Below are 27,734 nucleotides of genomic sequence, written 5' to 3' on the forward strand. Positions count from 1 at the left end.
TAGATTCGAGTAAATACGGTAGTCCTGTAGACAGTTGCCGTCCTGAAACAGGAATCTTCCCTCTTCAGTTCAGATGCTGCCGGGTCTTGCTCATCTGTGCAATTGCCATTCAACAATTTCCTGATCATTCAACAAATTCCATTCTTTTTATATGTGAGGGGCCTTGATATTGTGACATGCACCCTTGGGTGAGATTACCAGTTGGTATGTGCTTCACAGCCCTCTACCAAGACCTTTGCTTATCATTCTTAGGATGGTACCCCCCTTGCTTTCTCGCCCAGTCCCCCTTGGTTGTACCCAGACCATGAATTAAGATCTATTTCAAGAACCTGTTGTCTGTCGCCCCCATGACCTTCCAACGTGTGTTCCTTTTGGTTCTTCAGGACATCAATGTTTTACTGTCTTTTACACTGATGGCTCTGAAACCTTGTCGAGGGCAGATTATGCTTTTATATTTGTTGCTAGGAACGTGTAGTATTTTTGTGACAGAGCTGATAGCCAGTAACAGAACCATCTGTTTTATTAAATGGGGCCTTCCTTGACCATATTTTAATATGTAGTGACTCGGTGAGCACTCTCCAGACCAGAGACTGATGTTACTTTGCTACCCTGTGAAATGTGCTATTAATTACCTTCTATCTGAATGCAGTAGTGTTCTGCTCATGCAGGTATTACAGGTAAAGAACTGTCAAGCCATTTGGCTGGAAATGTGGTTACTCTCTCTCTCTCTCTCTCTCTCTCTCTCTCTCTCTCCCCCTCTCCCCCCCCCCCCCCCCCCCTCTCTCTCTCTCTCTCTCTCTCTCTCTCTCTCTCTCTCTCTCTCTCTCTCTCTCTCTCTCTCTCTCCCTCTCTCTCCTCTCCTCTTCTCTTCTCTTTTAACCCCAGGTATGGATTTGTGGGTGCAACTACAGCCTCTACTCACTCTGAGATGAACCATCTGGTGGGCTGCACCCTCTAATAAACTCAGAACTATGAAGGATATTAATGCTGCATGACATTCCTATTTCTTTTCTCTTGAAAATAATCCACTGTTGTATGTTACCTCCCCAACAGTCACATTAGACTGACCCACAGTTTTATATTATTTGACGAGCCTGTCCCACAACATGGTTGTGGAGCCTCACTGAAAGTTCCACATACCAGGATGGAATGCCCCGTCCTTCTGGCTCTCTATACTAAGCATACCTCTCATGTTGTAAGACAACTTACGAACAATTGAACTGGTTCTCAGTTTTCATTGTGACAACGGTTCTTATTCTCAGATCTAACATTTCAAACTACCTTCTGAGTGAGGACAGTAAGGTAGGGGTTGGGACACCTCCTGCCACAAGCTGGGTCAGAGGACCCTTCACCTTGCCTCCTTTGCCTGTTGCCTCTAACATCCCTCCTTTCCTCTGTTTTAATTCCTTTTTGGCAGTTTGCTTCTTTTTCTGCTGCACTCTGTTTTCCATTTTAGGAGTGGCATTCTTGTTGATTAGTGGGTGCTGTCCTCCTCTTTAACACTTTGTCAACGATGGATCATGGGTGGAACAGCCTGTCCCCTTTGCATGTGGAGCCCTGGGGAACACCCATGTGCAGCCCTAACTATTTCTGACCAAATGTTTTATTATTGATGGTCCAACTTATGTCTGTTAAAATTTTAGCCATTTTCCTAATACTGTTCTGGATCTCTTTGACCAGAAGGCATTCTTCACACTGAAGCCGTGCTCACCCTTAATCCAGTTGGCCGGAGTCAGTTGCAGTTGGGGTTTCCTCACCACGGCTGGGCTCTGGGAGGCCACTTACTTGTTCTGACACACATACTGGTCCAATCAGTGGATGAACCCTTGACTGAAGGACTTGTGTCCTCATTGTTTAGTCCTGTATCCAACCAACCAAGCTATTATTTGTTGTTACTAGTTATGTAATGAAATTTACTTAATACTTAAACAATCGGGGCCTCAGGGTGAATATCACTGTTACCCAATCTCAATCACTGGGATCCAAAACAGGCAATTTTCACTACAGCACTGTACATAATGTACATTGTATGTAACATCTCACAAGACAAAGAAGCACACAAATGTGTTTGATGATAAAAGTCTGCTATGGAAAAACCACATTACTTTCATGTGTGGAAAATTCAGTAGTGGATTATTTCTCTTCACCCAGCACACAAAGACCACTCCTAGCCAGACGTTAAAAATATACTACCGGACAATAAATGAAGTGCCCATGAAGGGAGAAGATTCGGTGGTTGAGGGGTAGTCATATTATTTCAGTGATTACGAAATTGAATCAAATTTGCAAAGAACTTTGCACTATGAGCCTTCTTATCAGTATTATGTTGCACCCCCTATGCACTGCGTTGGTAGGGAATGGTGCCATGAAGCCATTCTGTCCTCTGCTGACACAAGCTGACCCACAACTGTTGTAAGTTGTCCTTGATGTCCCTAAACTGGTACTGGATTGGAGTTGAAGTCTGAGGTGATCCCACATATGTTCTATTGGCAATAGATCTGGGGATCTTTGTGGCCATGGAAGTGCCTCAGCATCACGCAGGCAGTTCATAGAAAAGTAAGTTTGTGTGGATGAGCATTGTCCTGTTGAAAAATGGCACAACAATACTGTCACATGACAGATAATACATGAGGATGTCTGTGACATTCCTTTGTGCCTTCAGAGTTCCCTCAATCATTACCAACCATGACATGCAGTCATGCCTATTGGCTCCCCACAGCGTGATGTCAGGATTAACACCGCTCTGTCTCCCTTAACATTGAAGAATGGAACAGCTCCTCAAGTAGCCACCATACTTGCCAACAACGGTCACCCAGGGTATTGCAGAACTGAATCACAATATATGCCTTTCATTAGCGATCTGTGCTTCCCAATCATGGCACCATTCCAAATTCACTTGTTTATATTGTGTTAATGGCAGTCTACATTTGGATTTTTTATCACTCACTCTAGTGTTGGGGCTCTGGCATGATTTCTCAGGCTACACCCACTCCAGCGACTTTTAATTGTGATGTGGGTACCAACATAGTGTCTTTTATGGTAAAAAGTTGTGTTCGTACCTCTATCAGTGCTCTCCAGCTGGAGGTTCTTCATTTGTAGTTGAGTGGTTGACCTTTTACCTGATACATCAATCATTGTAGTCTGTTTTACTCTAGTCAACTATTTGCTCTGCTCCTTTTATGTGTCCTCTATTTTGTGTTAGTGCGGTGTTCATTTTAGCTCTGTACACCTTGGTGTTCCCTCACTCTGCGTGCAGAGGTTACACTTTTACTTTATAGACCTTTTACAAGTATGTCTGTTTGGTACAGGGGACTGATGACCTCGATGTTTAGCCCCCATCAAACCCCGAAACCAACCAACCACATTTGGGCCAGTAATTCCCTTGCTGATTCCTGCTAATCTCCAGTCAGTGGTGTGTGATGACACAATATTGTCTGGAGTCTATTACTTGTTCTCGGACGGCAGGCACTGACGTGAAGGAGCTACAGTGTGCTTGGTGTACAATATGGCAATTCTTCCTTATGATGGTCAGATATGCTCTACTTCAATCTGGACAATGAGTTTGCCTGCCCTCACATTCCCATGCAGAGCAAATCTGGGTATTGCACCATTTGACCAGCCAACTAAATGTTGACCCACAATGTGGGTGGGTCCTTTCAAACTCTGACTGTTGCTGATAGTGGTGTCTCACAGGAGTATGTGGAATCTCTGTGGCCTTTTCAGTGATCTCTCAACACCCGACACTCTCCACACTGATTGTGTCATACCAGGCCTGATAACGAGACCAATCACTAGGGACCAGAAAAATTCGCATTTTATGATAAACGTGAATGTAAATGCGAGTTCTGCACAAAATCCCAAAACGTGAAATTACCTAATACACACTATTTCATTAGCGCATTGTATCTGACTGAACAATTTTTTAGACATAGTTTCAAATAGCTTTATTTTTTTGCATATAAATAGCCAAAATTTAACCCAACAACTGGTGTTGTACATCGTTGGATGAAGCTCAGTTTGGGAAATTAATGTGTGTAAAAACAGGTTTTCAAAATAAAAACTGCATGAACAAATGGCATGTCAGCGTACTCAATGCTCTGGTGCCATGGGCGGTTGGTTGGTCTCTATGAGATACACACTGGATAATGCAACATAGTACTCAACCTTGGGGCCTAGCATCTTAGAATGAAGAAATGCATACCTTTGTTACCTATCTTTCAGAAGTTGGTATAATGCAGACAGACATGTCAGTTTAAAGTGATTTATATTTTGAACTGTGGTTGCCACAAATGCTGCTAGATGTTGGGCCTAAGTTTCTTCGTGAGCAATAGTCTGCCATTATCAGCAAGCGATTGCACAGTAGCTGTTCCTAAATGTTTTGTTTTGTGCATTGCTCATTGTTTTCTTTTTATTTTCAAATAAGTGAAGAAACTATGCGCGGTCCATGATGGATTTAGATAAGGACACGCACAATACCAAAATGGATTGGTGATGCTTGTGGCAATGCTTTTGCAGTGTACAGGTGTAGGCTGCTGCACTGTGTGGTGTTTCCACACACTCCTTTGGCGATCAAAATTCTACTTTGTCTACACTCACAACCGTCTCGCAGGATGTGTCGCCCGTACTCTGGACAATAGCAATCGGAAAACAAAACCTGTCATGTACGAGGTGTGATTGGAAAGTTGTAAATGGATCTGCTACCACTTACTGGTTTGGCGGGCAGGTACACGGAGGGTGGGGAGTGAGTCATTGCCTTGTCCTTGAACACTCTGACAGGAAACTGTGTTTCCTTTATTCAGTTCATTGTGGCAGCTGGTTGAGTGCGGGTCTGTTAGGGCCTGTTGCCAGATTCTGTCTGCGTGAAAATGTACGTAAAAACGGAGCAATGAGTTTATGTAAAATTTTGTTTTAAAACTGGGAAATCAGCTTCTGAGACTTATGAACAATTAAAAACAGCTTTTGGAGGTAATTGTATGAGCCAGTCAAATGTTTTTGTCTGGTTCAACAGATTTAAAAATGGCCCGTGAATCATTTGAAGATGAACCATGATGCGGCCATCCTTCCACCTCAGAAACAAATGAAAATGTTGTGAAAGTTCGCGACTTAGTGCACTCAGATCGTAGGGAGATGGCTGATAAACTTAATTTAAGTTTCTATGCAGTTCAGTCAATTTTAACTGAAGATCTGAACATGCGTCGAGTGTCCGCAAAATTCGTTCCGAAACTGTTGTCAAGTGACCGGAGACAATACCGGCTTGAAGTGTGCCAAGAACTGATTAATTGGACTAAAAATGACCCAGATTTGTTAAATAGCGTAATTACAGGTGATTAATCGTGGGTATATGGATATGATCCTGAAACCAAAGTGCAGTCTTCGCAGTGAAAGACTCCACGTTACCACAACTGAAAAAAGGACGGCAAATTCAGTCGAAGGTGAAGACAATGTCAGTGTTTTTTTTTTTTTTTTTTTTTTTTTTTTTTTTTTTTTTTTTTTTTTTTTTTTTTTACCAGTATTGTGCATAATGAATTTACCCCAGGAGGACAGACAATTTACCAGAAATACTACAAATGTGACCTTGAGCGTTTGCACGAAAAGGTGCGGAAGAAAAGGCCTGCATTGTGGATAGACAGGAGTTGGATGTTACACCATGACAATGCTCCGGCTCATTGTGCCTTCTCCATCATTAAATTTTTGACCAAATCCAAAATTCCTGTGGTTCCACAACCGCCATATTTCCCTGATTTGGCCCCTGCGAACTTCTACCTGTTTCCTAAACTGAAATTTTCATTGAAAGGGAAGCGATTTGACTCGATTGAAGACATCCAGGCAAATACGGTGAGTGTCCATAACACACTTCAGGAAAAAAAATTCCAGGAGTGTTTCCAAAAATGGAGACACTGTGTTGGAGTCCGTGTGTTCAGTCAGAAGGTGACTATTTTGAAGGAGATGCATTACAGTAGCATGTAAGTACCACAGTTGTGCAATTACAAGCCCAATCTTAAAACTTTCCAATCACACCTCGTATTTCGGCCATGCTGAAATTCTTCACCTAACATTCAAATAGAGCTATTTTCTATTCTCCGCTAGATGCCGTGTTGGTTCTATGTGTAGCATTGACAAGTATGGGTTGCACAACTGTGAATGCCCATGAGAATTCAAAATAAACATTCTGCAGATTTTGTACTCGTGAATTAAAAGAGAGAAAAAAAAAAAAAACCTTCGAGGAGTACCTTAAATCAGAGACTCATTCAGTTCACCGATGTCAATGCTGCTTCTCAACAGAACAATTGTTTGTTGAAAGCTTAAATATAACCAAAAGGAGTAAAGGAAAGGCAATGTCAGGAAAAAAAAAAAAAAAAAAAAACTGTTGAAGTTCACCCAAAAGGAAACATTCAAACCAAAAAGTTCACCAATCAGGACTTTTAACAGTCAGTTTCAGAGCACGGAGGTTTTGTCTTCACTTGTGTAGTGTGACAACCTTCTATATTTGTGTACCTGACCATTAAAAAAGGATGCCAAAATCATTTGCTACATTTTACACTCCCTGCAGCAATCACGAATGCACTCTGGTAGCCTTCCTACCTGAGCATTGCAGTTTTAATAATTTACAAACCAGCCAATGATGTGAACTGGTTCGAAGTTTATGTACATTGACATCTGATCATGGTGCGTCACTTTTCTTTGGGCAGTGTATATTATGGTAGAACTTAACCCTTTCTTAACTATGGGGCTGTGCTGCTGATGATCATTTAATATTTCTGTTGCAGAAAAGGGCGATAAGACTTATACACAAGATATGCAGTAGAGCAGCATGTTGTAAAATGATTGTGTAGCACAAACACTTGACAGTATATTCATTGCACATAAATAAATTACTTAATTTTTTTATGAGTCCACAAACTGATGTTTGGTGCAATGATGTACATGATGAGAACACTAGGACAACACACAATCACTTCCAGCAAGCAACAAAACTAAGAACACGTAAGAAAAATGGTTTAAATGCAAAATGAAAGTCTTTCATGATAGAAAAAGGTTTATATTCATTCAGTGAATTTTAAGGCACCACTTGTGATATAAACAGGCATATTGGCTATAAAGTAATAAATGTATGAAGTGGATACATTAAATGTAACATACTTTGAAAGTGTAATTATTGTTATACTATTATTTCTGACATTTACAAAAGCCATTGTTTTAATGGCTCCTTGCAAATAGAATGTCTGACCTGAGATGCTGGAACTAGTAGCCTGAGGAAGGCTGTGGCGGAAATCTGTATGTAAGTCTTTCAGTTGTGCCTCTCTGCAACTTAATATGTCTTCTTTTCAGTAAGTAGCAATCTCTCCTCCTACATTGTTGATATTCCTGCCTGGAGCTTCCATTACTTATTTATAATGTGAAACCCATGTTGTTGTGTTAGTTGCCATGCCATGTCTCATTTCAGTTAAAAGTAAAAAATAGCGTAATTACTATTAAGTGCAGGAGGCTAGAACACTACTTGCCAAATCAGAGTAGCATTGGGCAACACAAAGACCAGTAACATACTAAGCTTTCAGTATAATTTATGAGTGTGTGATCATCATTGTTGTCATCTATTCTTCAATCCCATCAGGCAGATGTGGTTCTCTGTTGCCCTCTTTCAGGTTGTTCTATCCATCAATGTTGTCTGTTTTCGGTACTTACAGTGCACTGCCCTGGTGGTATTCACATCAGGTTGCTTCTTATAATGTGCATTATTACACTATGTACACAAATAAACAGTACGTAGCTACACTTGGTTTTACACTGGCTCACAGGATGTAAACATTCCAGGTTTTTACAAAGAATACAGATATTACAGATACTACACTTTCACTACATAATTGTCTCTGGCAAGAGATGCATTTGTATTATAATACAAATATTACTAGTACAGGTTTTACATTTCAGTAAATGTTGCTTATTGCATACAAAAAGGTAAACAGCTAGAGGTGAATATTTAATACATAATTAAAAACCTTTTGTAAGTTACAGAATACCATAGTTATTACACACCAAGAACAACAAGATTTATGCAGGAAGATGGTGTGTGTGTGTGTGTGTGTGTGTGTGTGTGTGTGCTGGGATATTTTGGAAATTCTGGAAGAAAAGGTTTTGTCTTGACTCAGTCTGTTCATTCAGGATTTTTTGAGGTGATTTTAGTTTGTGGGTGAAAATTCCTAATTGTTCAGGATGGTCCATCTGTAGTCCTTTCTCAGCAATGTGTAGCACAGGAAGACTGTCATTGATATCGTCAACATTTTCAGGATGAGAAACATGTGATGCAAAACTGGACTTACCTAAGTTTTGAGTCTAAGGGCATCCATATGTTCTTTGTAGTGGGTTGCAAAATTTCTCCCTGTTTGGCCTATATAGAATGAAGAACAGGAGCATGTGAGTTTCTATATGCTAGAATTGTTATGCCAATCTCTAGTGGGTTTATTATTGTGAACAATTTTATTTTTTACTTTGTCAGTGTGGAAGGATATTTTTATCTTGTGTGGTCTGAAAAGATTTGCAATTTATATGACACTTTACCAAGGAATGGAAGACAAACTTTGGCATTTCTTTCTTAGTTTGTAATGGTGACGCTGTTTGCTTGAGTTTACTTTGGATTTTTTCAAAAAGGATGTTTATCAAAGAGGCATTATAACCATTATTTGGGCTATAAGTATGTTCATTTCTTTACATGCATCTTCTTCACTGATAGGGATGAAGAGCATACAGTTTACAGATGACCTGAAGAAAACAGTTTTATGTTGGTTCAGTTGGCATGAGGTATTGTCAATGGTAACATCACTGGTAGTGAGTTTTCTGTGTATTTGGAAGGTATGCTTGTTATTGTGAGTGGAGTTAGTCATGTCAAGGAAGTTAATTCCTTCGGTGGTCTGGTGTTCAACTGTAAATTTAATATTTAGGTGCATTTTATTCATTTCATCTGCTAGGTTATTTAGTTCTTCTTTTGGATAATTGAAAAGTCTTAGTGTGTCATCCAAATATATTTTATAATACAGAATTTTGTCAGTAAATTGTGGGTATGTTAAGAAGTTTTGTTCCAGATTATCTATAAATACGTCAGCAAGCAAGCCTGCTACCCATTGCCAGACCACTGTTTTTCGTGTAAAATTTGCCATTGAATGAAAAATAGTTACCGGTATGTGAGAGAACTAATTCAAGCAACATCATGAGCTCATAAATTTCTGCATTGCTTAGCTTTTTGTATTTGATTAGTTTCTTTTGTATTATTGTGAGAGAGGCTTTCCAGCCGATATTGGTGTATAGGTTTACTATGTCAAAGGAGGCAAATGTTGCTGTGTTCGGCACAGTTTGATGTTTAATGTAGTTGATTAACTCAAATCTGTTGTCAATTGAAAAGCTGTTTTCAAAGGTGTAATTTTTCTTCAGTATATCATGAAGTTTTCTGGTAATTTTGATCCTGGGTTGTTTATTGCATTTACAAGTGGACATTTGGGACAACCAGTTTTGTGAATCTTTGGCTGGTATCTTAACCTAGGGGCCTGTGAGTTCATTGTAAAACAGTACTGTGCTTCACTACTCGTCAGTAGAAAATTGCAGTTTTTAAGTAGTGTTTTCAGCTTCTCTTGGTACTTTTGAGTGGGATCTGTTTGTAGTTCAGTGGTATTATTAGATTCAAAAAATTATTATTTAGTTTGAATGTTCATTATTGATGTGTACAGAGCACCTCTGATGAAAAATAAATTTTGTTTGTTAAGGTAACATGTGTTTTATGATATAGCATCATTAAATCTTATTGTTATAAGCTCCAGTTACTTGGCTGAAAGATTGTTCTGATTTTTGTACTGTTTGTTCCCCATCTGTTATTGCCAATAATCATTAAATTAGTACATGTGGCTTTCCTGCCCACATTACACAAGTAATGCATGTTGCCATTTGTTTGTACTAACAAGTCTACTTTTGTAGCTGTGTTTGAAGGTTGCTCCACAAGTAAACCTGCCACTGATATGCCAGTGGTTCCTGGGAGCTCAGTATTATGAGGGCATTCTAGACTTGTGTGCTGTGTGTGCAGCAAAAGGTGATCCAAAAAAACTTGGAGAATACTTTTACAAGAATGGTGAACCCCCAGGTGATGAAGAAGGATATCGTGCTTATGTTGAAAGGTAAGGAAAAAGAGAAAACTTTCAGTTATCTTGTGCAGAAATACTATTCATAAAAATGTGATAAGAGGAAGTTTGTACATTTTCTCCCATGTAATAATCTGCAGTAGTTTCATGGTGTAACTAAAACTAAACCTCCCATTGTACCTAACATACTATGAAGCTTTTTAACCAATAGACTGATCCTGTTACGTAGTCGTGTTCTTTGATAGCTGGCACATTCGAAGAATGGTATAGAACACTGACTAGAGAATTAGTTACGAAGTGGTGGTTTGAAAGTTTGCAGCATTGGCTGTGCCTGTTTTGAAGCTTTGTTCGTGATATTTCAAGTAACATACTACAGAAATAATATAGGAAAAAACATGGCTATCTTGGAAGACATTTAGATATACGAGAACCTCACAAAGCATCCAAAACAGATGGTAATAGTCAAACAGAGTTGCAAAATAGATTATTTTTAAACAATTTTAATTGAATTTGGTGTTCTTTGTGAATTTCCCAAAATTTTTGAGAAGGTGATGTATTCTAGAAATCAAGTACATCTGCAAAGGAGACCATGTATAGGGCATTAGTGCAACCCACTGCTAAGCACTGCTCCAGTGTTTGGGACCACCACAAGGTCAGATCGAAGGAAGATGTCAAAGCAATATCCTCAGTAAACCACCACATGGATTTCAGAAGAGTTGCTCTACTGACAATGGGGCTTACACATTCTCTCACCAAATTTTAGGCCACAGCCGGGATTGGCCATTGCGGTTGTAGGCGCTACAGTCTGGAACCGCGTGACCGCTACGGTCGCAGGTTTGAATCCTGCCTCGGGCATGGATGTGTGTGTTGTCCTTAGGTTAGTCAGGCTTATGTAGTTCTAAGTTCTAGGGGAAAATTTCCTCAAAAAAAAAAGGGGGGGTCACCTTCCTTCCAAGGATTGCCCATTTGAGTTCACTAAGTATCTCTATAATAGTAAAGTGTTGATCGAAATTACCAGTAACATATCTGGCAGCCTGCCTCTGAATTACTTCGACAACTTCCTTCAATCCGACCTTGTGGTGGTTCCAAACAATGGAGCAGTACTCAGCAGGGTGTCCCCCAATAAATCGAAGTTGACTATTTGCCTTCCACACTGCAATCTATATGTGCTCGTTCCATTCTGTTACTTAACAAGTCTCTGAGCCACTCGCATATCTGGGAACGTATTCCGTATCCTCGTACCTTTGTTAACAGCCTGCTGTGGGGCACCGTATCAAACACTTTTTGGAAATACAGGAATATGAAATCTTCCTGTTGCCCTTTGTCCATAGTTTGCAGGATATCATGTGAGTAAAGGGCAACCTGAGTTCCGCACAAGCGGTGCTGTCTGAAACTGCGCTGATTTGGAGACACAAGCTTTTCGATCTCTAGGAAATTTATTATATTCAAACTGAAAATATGTTCAAGAATTCTGCAGCAAACCAATGATAAGAATATTGGTCTGTAGCTTTGAGGGTCCGTTCTCTTACTCTTCGTATATACAGAAGTCACCTGCATTTGTTTCCAGTCGCTTGGGACTTTGCGCAGGGTGAGAGATTCACGATAAATGCCATCTAAGTAAGGGCCCAGCACCGTAGCGTACTCTTTGTAAATCCGAATTGGAATTGCATCCAGACCTACCGGCTTATTTGTTTTCAACTATTTCACTTGTTTCTCTATGCCAGGGATGCCTATTACTAAGTTATCTACATGAAACTCTGTACAATGGTCAAACGATAGCATGTTTGTGTGATTCTACTGCATGAATGAGTTCTTCAGTGCAAAATTTAAAACTATGGCTTTCCTTTGCTCTTTTCTGCTGCCACACCAGACTTCAACCCGCTTAGCAATTTTACTTTGGAACAAAATTTGCTTGGGTTTTCAGCAAGATCTTTCGTGTAACGTATGATGGTGGTAGTTGTATGTTCTACACATTCATCTTCTTACAGTCACATGAACCTCTGCTAACTTTTCCCAGTTATCATTTGCACATTGTCTTTTGATACAAGAATGCAACAGGCTTTGCTTCCTCGCTGTTTTTTGAATGTTGTTGTTAAATCATGGTGGGTCTTTTCCATCCGTACTCCACTTACTCAGCACATACTTCTTCAGACTAGGATTTACAGTCCATTTAAATTTTGCCCATAATTCCTCTATGTCCATCATACTGGAACTAAATGATGATGTCGGTTCACTGTCTGTGCGGGATGCTAACAAGTGCCTATCCCCGTTTCCAGCAAAATTTATTGCTTTATTAACTTAAGTAACTGTCATCATTACAATATCATGATCAATGATCCCTGCCTCTGTACTGACACCATCAGTAAGGTCATGGCTATTTTTAATCACAAGGTCTAAAATATTTATGTTGTATGTGAGCTGTTGAACTAGCCGGTCAGTACAGTTTTTGGAAAAAATGTTTAAAAGTACTTGAAAAGACTGCTTATCTGTACACCCATTCAGTGAATTCATAGATGTCCTAGTCTGTGCTCAGTAGGGTAGTCACCTCTAACTAATATTGCTTGACTCATTATTTCCTACTGACCGTAAATTTGTTTTGATTGACTCTGTAACTATCACAGCGGAATTGGGTGGCCAATAAAAAACATCCTAGAATGAACTTGATTACGTCTAGACCTATTATACGTGTCCAGATAACTTCACTTCACTCTCAGATTCAGTCTAAATAGAGGCAATATTTTTTGTCAGCTGCAATGAACACTACCCATTGTATGGCATCTAAAATGTCTTTCTGATGTACATGTCATAAATTGCTAAATATCTCAAAGCTTTATACGTAAAGTTTCAGCCAGCTCTATCACAAGAACTAGAGCACAAGTAATTTCCTGGAGTTTAATAAATTTGGGAGCTTTGTTAACGGTAGAACGGGCGCACTGTTGTTCATAACATGACTAGGTGCATGGTGCACTTCCTACACATGCAGAGAATATCTGTCCTTATTGTTACCGAGATAAATATGAATGAGCAAAATCTCTTAGTTTAACTTAACAATGATAAAATGAACTTAACTAATATGAGCTGAGGCACTGTTTAGTTAAACAATAATAAAATAAACTTTCATTATATCACTCTGTTGCCACGGACAGGTTTTACCCAACAGCAATGAATCACTCAATGCATTAAACAGTGCAGTTGCATCAGATCCCAGACAACCACTAAATCGATTACTAGTATCTCATAGACAACAGTCTCATTGTGCGATTGTGCTGTTGGCTTCTAATCTGAGTCAATTTCTTGCGTAATGAAAAGGAATAGGTATGAGCTTGCAAAATTGTGAAACAACAATCGAATGGTGCAAAATAATATTATTTGTCGTTATAGGCACATCTGTTTGGAGGTTAAGAGTACTTAAACATCTACTGATAAAATTTTAACGGTCAAAGTAACTTTACTCTGAACGACGTCTGATTTCATTATCTGCATGTCAACTGGTGAGTGTTCATAAGAGTATCTCAAAGTACCACCTACCCTTAGAAGAAACCATGTGCTGTAAGAATAGTACATGGCATCCATCCCCTATCATCTTGTAAACATCTGTTTAAGGAGTTGAACAAGTGCCTCACAGCACATTTACTCGCTCATGAAGCTTGTTGTAAATAATCCACTGCAGTTCAAAAGGCAATGGGAGGGGATCCTCAAGAGAACAGGGCATTACAAATGAAATCACGTAACCATCTGAGGTCATCTTCACCCTAGTGTTCCATGTCAAGAGTGAAACACTGACCTAGAAAAATCCGAAAAAATGATAACAGGATCAGACACCAAAAGTCACCAGAATCATAAGACATGGAAGGTGTAATGAAGACAGGAAGAAAAAAACAAATATTTAATGGCGTTAATTACGTACTCCATATAAACTATCCCCCCGCCCCCGGTGCCACAAGACTGGGAACACTAACAGGAAAACCATGTAATAGTAAATACTGGCATGCCATGAGCATTAAGGGTGCAAATGATCCATAACACAGGTGCATTATGAATCAGGTATGTGATTGGTGAACTGTTTAAACAGGAAGGAGGTGGAACCATCACAACATTAATACGGAAGAGAATATGTGCACCTCAGTACAAGGAAAATATTGGCCAGACAGTTAGGAATTTTCATACAAGATTTAAAGAACACAAAGACCTGGCCAATTCCAGATAAGCTTTGATAGTGTACTTGATTGACAATAACACCAGCTGCAGCAAGTTAGCGACAACTGAACTGTCTACACACTGCGGAGAAATGTTATGCAATAAGCACAGAAAAAGATTCTGCAAACAAACAAAAAATGCAGATCACGTTGTATTTTCTCATAATAGGTAGACTCTATTACTTTTTACTTGTATTGGTCAGGGTGGAGAAATGGTAAGACACTGGACTAATATTTGGTAAGGTGCTCAAACATCCAAAGTAAGACAGTGCAGAATTGTTCCTTTCATTTGATAGAGCACAGCCCTTTTTCCTTTCCTACACTTTCCCAATCTGTTTTTTTCCCCTTTCTCTGAAGACCTTATTTGTGACATGATGTGAAAATTTAATTGCCCTGTTCCTCTTATTTTTAGGTGAAAGCATGAGTATTAGTGCTTTAATTGTGCAATAGCCTCATGTAAAATAACATAATTTATACTATTGTATATGTTATAACAGGATGGAATGTTACAAAGAAATTACTTCAGTACTGGGTCATCTGTATAATCAGTCTCTATTGAATCCGTATGCACCAAGAATACCATTGAAACCTGGTGCAGGAGTACCAAAAGATGGGAACCAAGCCTCACCTGCTGAAGCTGAAAAGCAGGTGAATTTTTAGTAATTTTCAATGGCACCAAAGTGAAACAATTAAGCTCTTGTTGTCTGGTCATAATGTTTGTAAGAAAGTCCAGGAATTTCCATCATGCAACTTCCAATTGAAGTATTATCCACAACAGTGTTCATAATTTAAATTTTTTCCATGTGCAGATGAAGAAGATAATACAGCAGGCACTGTCAACGAAGGATGAACTCCTGCATGTAGCTATATATGACTGGATGTTAGGAAAACAGCTTCTAGAGCAGTTAGTGACAATCTCTGAACCTAGCTTTGAGAGATACTTGAAGCATTCTGCAGAGCGCAACAGTGATAGTAATTACATCAATGACCTGCTTTGGAAGTTCTATGAGAAGAATGAAAATCATGCTGAAGCTGCACAAATTTTACTTAAAATGGCAACAACTCCTGGGTAATTAATTATTACAAATTTTATATTTTTTATTTGTTGTTCTTGCTCTTGATGACATAAAGCATTCTTTATCAGCGAAAACCACCTATCTGTAAAAGACAATGAACATTCTCTGTGACCTGCTCATAAAGTTCCAAATTTTTAATTTTATAGGTCTTCTCTGAATCTTAATCAGCGGATAGCTTACTTAGCTCGAGCAGTTATGTGCATGCGTAGTGATAAAGTGGGTTGTGCACCTCATCTAGGAATTGTGCTTCAGGAACTTGAAGACAAGATTGATGTGGCCCACGTACAACAACAGGTAATTTAGTATGCCTTCAATACATTAGTTTCTATTAAACCAAGACAGTGACTTTCATCATCTTTTAAAATAATACAAGTATTTTACAGCCATTCAAAATGTACGATTGTTTGTCACCTGCATAGTGATGTTGGCAATGTCACTTTCCTTATACTTTGACATTAGAGAAGAAATGGTAGTTGTTTTCTTCCAGAATAAAGAGTCAGTCCCCATTCATTGACATAAATTGTATCATCATATTTGTTAATGTGTGGAACAAATTGTTTGAGCCAATATACCACTTGGAGAATTATCTTTCTCATTGTTTGAGAAACATTCAAACATAAGATTGCACAATCTTAAACTCATTTCTCTCCTTGTTTTGGGAATCTATTCATATTGGTAGACACACATTTTTGTTCTTTTGCCCTAAGTTATACGAAAAACATTATCAGTATAATGATCAGAACTAAAGTATCTTCATACATGAGATCCCCCCACCCTCACCCACTTTAATGCCTCAGAAACTTCTTGAAATAAAATGTTTTTGCGCATACAATGAGCGTTCAAAAAGTCTTGCACAGTCGTCTCTAATTTTTTTGTTTTTTGCGGAAGGAGAATGAAATTTTTTGTGAACGTACTTTCAACATTTAGCTATACATTGAGCCTACTCAATGTAGTCCCCATCAGTTGTGACGCGTCTTGCCCAACGTTCTTTCCATGGTGTAAATGCACTTTGGTAATATTCTGGGGTTGACATTTTACACTATCGCTTGACACATTTATCCTGCTATCATCATTTCAATAATGCACTGAATAATTAAGTTCAGACAATAGTGTGGTAAAGAAATTGAGCTGTCACATATACATGGCATAAGCAATGAGTATAGGAAATATATCTGAAGAAGGGGGAAAGTAGTGTTTATTTTAGGAGCAGTGCTATAGCGAGTGGAGATAATCCATGCAGCTACATTTTGTCTCTCTATGGCCATTTATTTCACTTCAAAAACAATCAGGACAGACATAGGAGTCATAATTGAAATATCCTTCAGTTGCAAATAACCTAATTTGGGTCTAATCTAGAAGATTCGGAAACTATGCATAGTTCCCTGCCGTTATGTAGGCAGGAGTGACATCACCAGCAGTCGACCAATGGTGTAAATGCCCCGAAGATGACCCCTACGTTGGGTTGAAACTGGTTGGTGGTATAATAATAATAATGAATGCGATTAAGACTGTTTTTTAATAATTGATTAATCATACTAATCGCTGCTTCATCTCTCCAACCATGTTGTCCAAAATAATATAGAAGAAACAGAAATTTGCGACTTCCGTAGCATATAAAATATGCTGGTCACTGCTATAGGTAGACATTCCATTACGTTAGTCTCCCAAAAACAAATCTGTCTCAATTGCCCAATTCATTATAAAACTGCTAAATTGGAGAGTAATAGTTTTTTCAGACTAATTGTACACTACCAGTGTGCATCATAATTGCATTTGAAACTAAAAGCTGTAGTCTTACGCTCGTCACAATGTGTGTTCTCTCTAGTGTGGCCATTCCTCCAATTTCTCTTAATGCAAAAATTGATTGAATGGCAGTTATTCTCTTTACTATGAAGTTTAAAAATGTTAGTGACAGTTGCTGATTCTGGTTACCAGACTTTTCTCCGAAAGTTTTGTAATGTATTTCTCATTGCTTTTCTGCAGTTTGCAATATTTAGTGCAGTCCCTACCAGAACTCATCTTAATCATGCAGTGTCCCTGGACCGCTTCCTTCTGATGTACACACCCTCCTTTGAGAAGTAGCATATTCCCAGCTAATAAAGATGAAAAATTTGAAAAACAATAATATTTAATTGAAAATACATTCTTTAGGAATAAGAAAATTAATCTACACAAAAAACTTCTCATTAAACACATCCTTGGTATCACTATGCCCAATTGCGAAATGTGTTTGGATGTCAAACATAGATATGTCATCCATGCTGCTTCCAACAGAGTTGACCACTCATAATAGCTGGTGAGTCGTGGCATGCCAGGATCTTGGCAACACATCACTGAGACATCCGGAAAAAATGTTGGCCAAGGCAGTAGGCAGTCTCACATGTCAGAATTATAACAACTGCTATCCAAATTACCAGCTACACAAACTAGAGGCAATAATGTGGTAGGTACTGGGCCTACACAACGAAGAGTGCAATTTGATGATACTTGCTGTCCTTGAAACTGCCACAGATGGATACTGCCATAATGGTGCTGTACGCAGAACTGGGACTCAACTAAAAAATCGACATTGGTACTCTTGTAATTTATCGTTGTTGGACACAAGAATGGTCATCGTGCATTGGAAACCTGATGTCATTGCACTGTCTGAATGGGTACTTGTGCTACAAACAAGCCTATTTCCTGTCTCAAGGCACGAGACATGGCTTTAGGATCCTGTACGGCCAAAGTAAGTCTGTCCTCCCAGGCACTAATCGTGTGGGGCCATTGAGAGCCTGTATAGTATAGAATTTGGCCATCCTGAGCCAATGGATATTCCATACTGATATGATAGTAATGGGTTGCTGACCAAACTGAGTTGCAATATTATGGAGCTATGAACCACATTCTCAAAAGGCCATAATTTTCCCACTGTCTAATTCTGACATTTGCTGGTAGCTACTACTTCTCCTTAAATGAGTAGGGACCTGAAAATGTACATCTGTTTTTTAGGCAGAATTAACATTTATTTTATTTCTTTATTTATTTTTAATTAATTAATGTACATATTGAAAAAGTTCTCATGGTGCCTGAAGACAAAGCATTAGAGCTTTGGATCTCACTATATAAAAAAGAAGTAGTGTTGATTGGGGAGCTGTTCATTTGGAATGTCTGGTTATGCAAAAACTTAAACAACTTTTTTTCCAGAACGATGTTTGCATGTTTCCTTCTTTTGGCTCTATTTAAGCTTTAAACAGATGACTGTTCCTGTTGAGAAGTGGCAGATTTTTCTGACCCCTCTTGAAGGTGTTTCTCCACATTAGATTATTTTCCCCACCCATTTCGGTAATTGCAAAATCTACACAATATTGATTTCAACCTTTTGTGGGCATTCGTAGCTGCACAGCACACATGTGACAAAGCTGCAGATAGAACTGACAAGGGACTTTTTTTATAAGTAAAACCAAAAATGACTCTAATCGCACTTAAGAGAAAGACTTGCATTGTGGTCGAAATACATTGTCAGGTATTACTTTCAGGTCACTATAGTCCAACATGCTGACATTATAAACTGGCAGTTGGCCATAAGCGTAAACAAACTAGAATGCCAAATGCGAGACGAGCATTGGGGGAAAACATCCTCCTTGCAAGACAGACACTCGTCACACCTGTTGTGTGTTTTTCCAAAAACAGAACTCAGTCAGTCACGGGCTAGGTTATTAAAAGGTACTAAGGATCAGTTATCGCTTCTGGTGTTGTGAGGCTCGTAATTGAACTCTGTGATGGACCGGACTAGTGTCTCCTCTCATTTCAGATTAAGTAAGAAAAAATAACAAGCAACACGCAGCACCAAGCATTTGGTAATGGCTGCTGCAGAATTGCTTGCTGAGGTTCGGAATGTTGTAAATGAGGTAGTTAAGACCTGACTTCTACCAATATTTAGCACATCCCCAGTTTAAAAACTTGGCCATCTATCACAGGCAGATCTAAATGTCCACAAAAAGTTAAACCTTTGAACTTCAGATAGCAAGACAAATGTATACATTTCTTTGTTCAAAAATGCTATGTCCAATGGCTGACTCCTATGTTGCACTATACAGGATGTATCTCATGCAAACCATTTAGCTGCTCACAGTTGGTGTGGCACCATATCATTGAACACACTGATCTCTTGTTGCGATCATGCACCCCTTTGAAACATGTTCTTACATTGTCTTTCCAAATTAGACTTCACCAAATGATGTGCAGTAAGAGTAAACAGAAACTTTAGTACATTTTTGATATTTACAAGCAAAAAATAAAGCTGTTTCAATTACCTCTGATAATATATTATGAAATGGATTCCCATTTTGTGAAACTGTATTGATGTTAGCTGTTTGTGACAATTTGAAAATTTCTGCTGGGCCGGAACCCGAACCTTGATTTCCCCGAGTGGTCTCCTTAACCACCTTCACTATCCGTGAGCACCTCCAGGGCTGACCCAAACTTCCATTTGTCATTGAGTCCACAACTATAATGCTTGCACATTTTGTAATTATCGCAGAGGGAGACAAAAATAATTTATCATCATTTTAGCCTGTCGAGGCATGAATAAATCAGTGATGGTTGCAGTGTCTTTGTCTATACAGTGTCTGTATCATCACATTACAATGTACTTCTGACATCACTGCATATCCGACAGAACAGACACTGTTCTGACGGTTAAACCTGTGATAATTATTATTAAATTTGCTCTTATTTTGTGATAAAATGGTTCATCTGTACAGAATTTGCTATGAAATAGCATTTACTAGGTAATTTCACATTTTGGCATTTTGAGACAGAATTTGCAGCTATATATGAATTCATCACAAATTGCAAATTTTTTAGGACCCTATGTGTGAGGCACTAAGCGATCTTCTGACAAGTATCCAACATTCTGATTAAGAAAGCTATTGCATAATCTTTCCTTGTTACTATATATGTACTTCATGCAGTTGTGTTGAAATGCTGATCATTTGCATATCCAAGCATCTCAGTTTGACATTTGTTGTTGCAGTTTAATGACCAGCAGTACAATAACTGTCAAAGGTACTTTTTTTCCACTCATGAATGTACACCATGTAATGTAATATACTAGCTTTTGTCAGTTGAACATCTTAGATCCAGTCATATATTTTCACTTCCTTTCACGCCGATCACCTGCCACCCTACCTAAAACCTCTTTCCTCATTACCTTAGCCAGCTTCATCCTGACCCATAACTACTTCACTTTCGAAGGCCAGACATACCAACAATTAGAGGGAACAGCCATGGGTACCAGGATGGCCCCCTCGTACGCCAACCTATTCATGGGTCGCTTAGAGGAAGCCTTCTTGGTTACCCAAGCCTGCCAACCCAAAGTTTGGTACAGATTTATTGATGACATCTTCATGATCTGGACTCACAGTGAAGAAGAACTCCAGAATTTCCTCTCCAACCTCAACTCCTTTGGTTCCATCAGATTCACCTGGTCCTACTCCAAATCCCATGCCACTTTCCTTGACATTGACCTCCATCTGTCCAATGGCCAACTTCACACGTCCGTCCACAACAAACCCACCAACAAGCAACTGTACCCCCATTATGACAGCTGCCACCAATTCCACATCAAGCGGTCCCTTCCCTACAGCCTAGGTCTTCGTGGCAAACGAATCTGCTCCAGTCCGAAATTCCTGAACCATTACACCAACAACCTGATAACAGCTTTCGCATCCCGCAACTACCCTCCCGACCTGGTACAGAAGCAAATAACCAGAGCCACTTCCTCATCCCCTCAAACCCAGAACCTCCCACAGAAGAACCCCAAAAGTGCCCCACTTGTGACAGGATACTTTCCGGAACTGGATCACACTCTGAATGTGGCTCTCCAGCAGGGATAAGACTTCCTCAAATCCTGCCCTGAAATGAGATCCATCCTTCATGAAATCCTCCCCACTCCACCAAGACTGTCTTTCCGCCGTCCACCTAACCTTCGTAACCTGTTAGTTCATCCCTATGAAATCCCCAAACCACTTTCCCTACCCTCTGGCTCCTACCCTTGTAACCGCTCCCGGTGTAAAACCTGTCCCATGCACCCTCCCACCACCACCTACTCCAGTCCTGCAACCCGGAAGGTGTACACGATCAAAGGCAGAGCCACGTGTGAAAGCACCCACGTGATTTACCAACTGACCTGCCTACACTGTGACACATTCTATGTGGGAATGACCAGCAACAAACTGTCCATTCCCATTAATGGACACAGGCAGACAGTGTTTGTTGGTAATGAGGATCACCTTGTGGCTAAACATGCCTTGGTGCACGGCCAGCACATCTTGGCACAGTGTTACACCGTCCGGGTTATCTGAATACTTCCCACTAACACCAACCTGTCAGAACTCCGGAGATGGGAACTTGCCCTTCAGTATATCCTCTCTTCTCATTATCTGCCAGGCCTCAACCTCCACTAATTTCAAGTTGCAGCCGCTCATATCTCACCTGTCTTTCAACAACATCTTTGCCTCAGTACTTCCGCCTCAACTGACATCTCTGCCCAAACTCTTTGCGTTTACAAATGTCTGCTTGTGACTGTGTATGTGCGGATGGATGTGTGTGTGTGTGTGTGTGTGTGTGTGTGTGTGTGTGTGTGTGTGTGTGTGTGTGTGTGTGTGTGTGTCCTTTTGTGTGTGTGTGTGTGTCCTTTTTTCCCCCTAAGGTAAGTCTTTCCGCTCCCGGGATTGGAATGACTCCTTACCCTCTCCCTTAAAACCAACATCCTTTCATCTTTCCCTCTCCTTCCCTCTTTCCTGATGAAGCAACCGTTGGTTGCGAAAGCTTGAATTTTGTGTGTATGTTTGTGTTTGTTTGTGTATCTATCAACCTACCAGCGCTTTCGTTTGGTAAGTCACATCATCTTTGTTTTCAGATATATTTTTCCCACGTGGAATGTTTCCCTCTATTATATTAGTATATAGTTTGTATCTTGAGTAGTGGTCTACAGTAAAACAAAGTTGAAGTTCAGATCTCACCACATCCGTTTCATTGTGGGCACTGCAAAGAACTCCTGCAATGTCGAGAAGTTGCTATTGTGCCCGTAGTAACAATAGGTGTTCTTCTTAGGCATCAGATTCTAATTTGTATGTCTAGTATTTCAGACCATTTCCAGGTCTCCATAATGGTGTGATAATTTTCAGTGTTAAAAAGAGAGAGAGAAAAAAATCCCCAATTAGCATATAGGTAGTATGTAGTTCCAGACTCCCAAGGACTCCAGTGGCTTTTACATTTCCTTGAATATAGTACCCTTGTTTGATAGTTCATAGTTTCACACTGATTTATCATTTGTTAATAACTTTGGATCAGTCTTTTTCACAATAACTAAATTACTGTATAACATTCTTAAATTTTATTTCTTACAGATTTTGGACAGAATTTCATCCTTGCCCCGTTCAGCAAGAACGGAAGAAGCAGTTGAAAAGCTAAATAGCTCTCTTATAGGCTGCACAGAGGTAAGAAGTGAGGCTGGTTTAAATATGTTCATGAAAAATGTCAATGAAAGATGCTATATATACACATATCAAAAAGTTTTGTGTCACCTCAGTTCCGAGAGTTAAGGAACCTGTACAGAAAATTTGAATAGAGATCAACATAAACATCATTTCCTCGCTTTTTACTGCTCATGAAAAACACACATTGAGTGTTGTACCACTGTACAGCGAGACCTTCAGATGTGGTGGTCCCGATTGCTCTACACACCGGTACCTCTAATACCCAGTAGTACGTCCTCTTGCATTGATGCATGCCTGTATTCGTCGTAGCATACTATCCACAAGTTTATCAAGGCACTGTTGGTCCAGATTGTCCCACCCCTCAATGGCGCTTTGCGGTAGATCCCTCAGAGTGGTTGGTGGGTCACGTCGTCCATAAACAGTCCTTTTCAATCTATCCCAAGCATGGTCGATAGGGTTCATATCTGGAGAACATCCGGACCACTCTAGTCGAGCGATGTCATTACCAAGAAGGAAGTCATTCACAAGATGTGTACGATGTGGGTGGGAATTATCCATGAAGATGAATGCCTCTCCAATAAGCTGCCGATATGGTTGCACTATCGGTCGAAGGATGACATTCACGTATCATACGGCCATTATGGCGCCTTCCATGGCCACCAGCGGCGTACGTCGACCTTGCATCACGCCACCCCAAAATAGCAGGGAACCTCCACCTTGCTGCACTCACTGGACAGTGTCTCTAAGGCATTCAGCCTGACCGGGTTGCCTCCAAACACACCTCCGATGAACATCTGGTTGAAGGCATATGCGACACTTGTTCCTGAGCGGACCATTCGGCATGTTGTTAGACCCATCTGCACCACACTGCATGATGCCGTGGTTGTAAAGATGGACCTCACCATGGACGTTAGGAGTGAAGTTGCGCATCATACAGCCTATTGCGCACAGTCTGAGTTGTAACACGACGTCCTGTGGCTGCACGAAAAGCGTTATTCAACATGGTGGCGTTGCTGTGAGGGTTCCTCAAAGCCATAATCTGTAGGTAGCGCTCGCCCACTGCAGTAGTAGCAAATGGGCGGCCTGATCAAGGCATGTCATTGACAATTCCTGTCTCTCTGTATCTCCTCCATGTCCGAACATCATCGCTTTGGTTCATTCTGAGATGCCTGGACAATTCCTTGCTGAGAGCCCTTCCTGGCACAAAGTAACAAAGTGGATGTGATCGAACCGCGGTATTGACCGTCTAGGCGTGATTGAACTACAGGCAACACGAGCCATGTGCCTCCTTCCTGGTGGAATGACTGGAGCCGATTGGCTGTCAGACCCCTTCTGTCTAATAGGCACTGCTCATGCGTGGTTATTTACATCTTTGGGCGGGTTTAGTGACATCTCTGAACAGTCACAGGGACTGCGTCTGTGATACAATATCCACAGTCAACGTCTACCTTCAGGAGCTTTGGGAAAAGGGGTGATCCCAAACTTTTTTTTGGTGTGTGTAATTTTTTTTATTTATTTGTTTATTTTTTGCATATAAAATTTTCAGTGACTCTTCTGATCATTACAAATTAAAGCTTTAATTATTAGTTTTATAGATATCTTTCAAAGTAATTTATGTGGTGACTTTATAGAATAATCATGCACATTCCTGCAGAACATGTACTATGCTTATGAAGTACATCAGACAACCCCCAGGGCTCCATTTAACTACTGCAAACCCATTGAGTGAATTTAAGATTATGCCATGTAACAAGAGTAACCAACCCAGGAAAGTGAGGAACTGTTATAACATACCTTAACACAGTTTCCACCGTTGTTAGTTGCCACTTTCCTGTTCAGAGTTAGCATCATTGAGAGGAAAAGCACTGAAAGGAGGAATGGTGAACATTCCTTGTTGTGTAGTTGTGATACATTGGCCACTAAAAAGATCAGCAGTCCGATTTTGGGGTTCTCATGACGAAATTCTCATACACTCCTATTCCAACAAAACATCCTCTGCTAGTGTGAGAAGTTTGTCACATTTTAACTGAGTACATACTGTTACCTGACAAGAGAATTGCAAATATAAATAGTAAGTTCCCCGCTTTAAATAGTAAGTATGGTGTCACCAATTTTCTTTCTCTGTCTTTATTTAATACTGATTCTCTAGCTGCCTGTGTTACAGCATTGAATTTCATTAATGAAATAGGGTAACAGTTACTGAACTTAATGAAATAAAATCATCACAACTTCTGAACGGTTTGCGTTACGACATTTAAACTGCACGGTCGACCGCAACGGGGCACAAATGGAATTAGTATGTGAATATGGTTTAGCTACAAAGCTCACTTTCATTTGGATGAGTTCGTCAATAAACAAAATTGATGCATTTGGGGGGCTGAGAGTCCGCATTTCATGATTGAGAAGTCTCTTCACCCTCAACGGGTGACTGTGCGGTGTGCAACGTCCAGTCACGGAATAATCAGTGCGATATTCCTTCATGGCATGGTGACTACCGAATGGTACATGAAGGTCTTGGAAGATGATTTTATCCCATTATCCAAAGTGACACTGATTTCAACAAAATGTGGTTCATGCAAGACAGAGCTCAACCTCATCGAAGCAGGAGAGAGTTTGATGTCCTGGAGGAGCACTTTGGGGACAATGTTTGGCCACCATATTCTCCGGATCTGAATACATGAGACTCCTTTCTGTGGGGCTATATTAAAGACATGGTGTACAGCAATAACCCCAAAACAATTGCTGGGCTGAAAACAGCCATTCAGGAAGTCATTTACAGCATCGATGTTTCAACACTTCAGCTGGTCGTGCAGCATTTCGCTATTTATCTGTGGCACGTCATCGCCAGTGATGGCAGGCATATTGAACATGTCGTCATCTAAATCCGAAAATCTGTAGTGACATTTAGACATTTACATGTTGACTAAAGTGTGTGTACGCCGTGATTTGTAACTAATTTAGTTCCCCCCACCCCCCACCCCCCACCCCCACCCTGTATATGAACTGCCGCCCCCCTCCCCATACCCTGTCCTCCTCCTCCTCCTCCTCCTCCTCCTCCTCCTCCTCCAGTGTCTTGTTCACAGGCCTTAGAAACAATGTCAGTACCCTCTTATAGTAGTGTCATAGGGCATTAGATTGCAACCTTTGTTCCTTATTTATTTTCAGCTAATTTTCCATGTAACATATGTTGGGAAGGCAGCAATGTGGAGCTACGGTCATAGAATGACAGCCAACAGACACAAGGGCAGTGAGCATGTAAAAGTTTGTCCAATAAGCAAGTATGTTTGAGTGTGGCTAGCAGTGCAGTTATGTCTGACTAAGCTGCTGCTGCTGCTGCTGCTGCTGCTGCTGTACTTGTTTCAACAAAAGTTATTTCGTGCTCTCTATACATTCACAAAAATTAAAATGTGTAGCCTTAAGATTTTATTATTAACAACATTACACCGTATACTGTCTTATGGGGACTATTTTACTGCAGTGTTGTTTCTGCAGTGCAACTTATTATCTTAATAGTGCAATAGAATTACAGTTCTCTTAGCGTAACAGTAGTTGATTTATTAGTCAACTTTACACAGTATGCATCACAAAAAGTTTGTGTGTAATGTAACAAGCCATGGATAGGAATTTGAAGTTCATCTGGCTTCGGCTGTTTAGCCAAAATTGTTTAAGGGTAACAGTAGCAAAACACAGTAGTTTTAAATTACAGATCAAAGATTTGACACACTCCTCTAAGAAACCTGACAAATTTCAAGGAAAGTTTTTGAAGGTCAAATGTAACAACTGCTAGCACAAATTTAGTAACCAGTAAAATATTTAAACAAATTTGAATGTCCAAACTAACAGACTCATTTTAAAACTTCCTGGCAGATTAAAACTGTGTGCCCGACCGAGACTCGAACTCGGGACCTTTGCCTTTCGCCGGGCAAGTGCTCTACCATCTGAGCTACTGAAGCACGACTCACGCCCGGTCCTCACAGCTTCACTTCTGCCAGTATCTCGTCTCCTACCTTCCAAACTTCACAGAAGCTCTCCTGCGAACCATGCAGAGCTAGCACTCTCGAAAGAAAGGATACTGCGGAGACGAGATACTGGCAGAAGTGAAGCTGTGAGGACCGGGCATGAGTCGTGCTTCGGTAGCTCAGATGGTCGAGCACTTGCCCGCGAAAGGCAAAGGTCCCGAGTTCGAGTCTCGGTCGGGCACACAGTTTTAATCTGCCAGGAAGTTTCATATCAGCGCACACTCCGCTGCAGAGTGAAAATCTCATTCTGGAGACTCATTTTAAATTACAGGCCAAAATTTAACATGGTCTGCAGTAACTAAGTAATACATGAAACTGATCAAATAAAGCCAGATATGGCGTGGTGGAGACCGAGCCATGTGCACGGCTCCTACAGGTGGCCTCTAGTGGCTGGCACAGACGTATACCTTTGGAAATTGATCTAAGTACGCACGCACGGCGACACTACACTCGGCACACCCACACTCGTATGCATTCGTAGCAAGACAGCACACGTGTTGCTAATGTGAAGAGGGATGGATGAGATGCCAGTGGTCCAATGAGAGAAACATCCATCAGATCTGGAGTGGCAGCAGCTGGTGCTGGCAGTGGGGTGGGGCAATGTGCTAGACAGGCATTGGAGCATAGTGCTGGGAAGTGTGGAGACGAGGGTCTGACCCAGGGTGGGGGCCCCACGCGACACCCGACATCAGCGCCAGGCAGGAAGGTGCCATTGTCATCTCCGCGTTGTCAATCAGCAGGGCAGGTCTCAGTGCAGAGGAGACGGAACTGGACCAACTGGAAATGATGGCTGACGTGATGAAGGTAAGAGGGCAGGTGGAGACAGGCCCGACCAGAA

General features: G+C 40.5%; 1 protein-coding gene across 3 annotated transcripts in view; it reads left to right on the plus strand.

Annotated features, from left to right (window-relative positions):
• LOC126481249 (nuclear pore complex protein Nup155) overlaps window positions 1–27,734 on the plus strand; it is a 267,575-nt gene that overhangs the window by 201,990 nt on the left and 37,851 nt on the right. For all 3 annotated transcript variants that reach the window (XM_050104864.1, XM_050104862.1, XM_050104863.1), the window contains exons 18-22: window positions 9,961–10,157; window positions 14,815–14,965; window positions 15,127–15,386; window positions 15,540–15,687; window positions 22,788–22,877. In XM_050104864.1, the coding sequence (XP_049960821.1) occupies window positions 9,961–10,157; window positions 14,815–14,965; window positions 15,127–15,386; window positions 15,540–15,687; window positions 22,788–22,877 (846 nt within the window). The remainder of the gene's footprint in view (window positions 1–9,960; window positions 10,158–14,814; window positions 14,966–15,126; window positions 15,387–15,539; window positions 15,688–22,787; window positions 22,878–27,734) is intronic.

Source organism: Schistocerca serialis, chromosome 5, assembly GCF_023864345.2.
Source record: "Schistocerca serialis cubense isolate TAMUIC-IGC-003099 chromosome 5, iqSchSeri2.2, whole genome shotgun sequence".
Lineage (NCBI taxonomy): Eukaryota > Metazoa > Arthropoda > Insecta > Orthoptera > Acrididae > Schistocerca > Schistocerca serialis.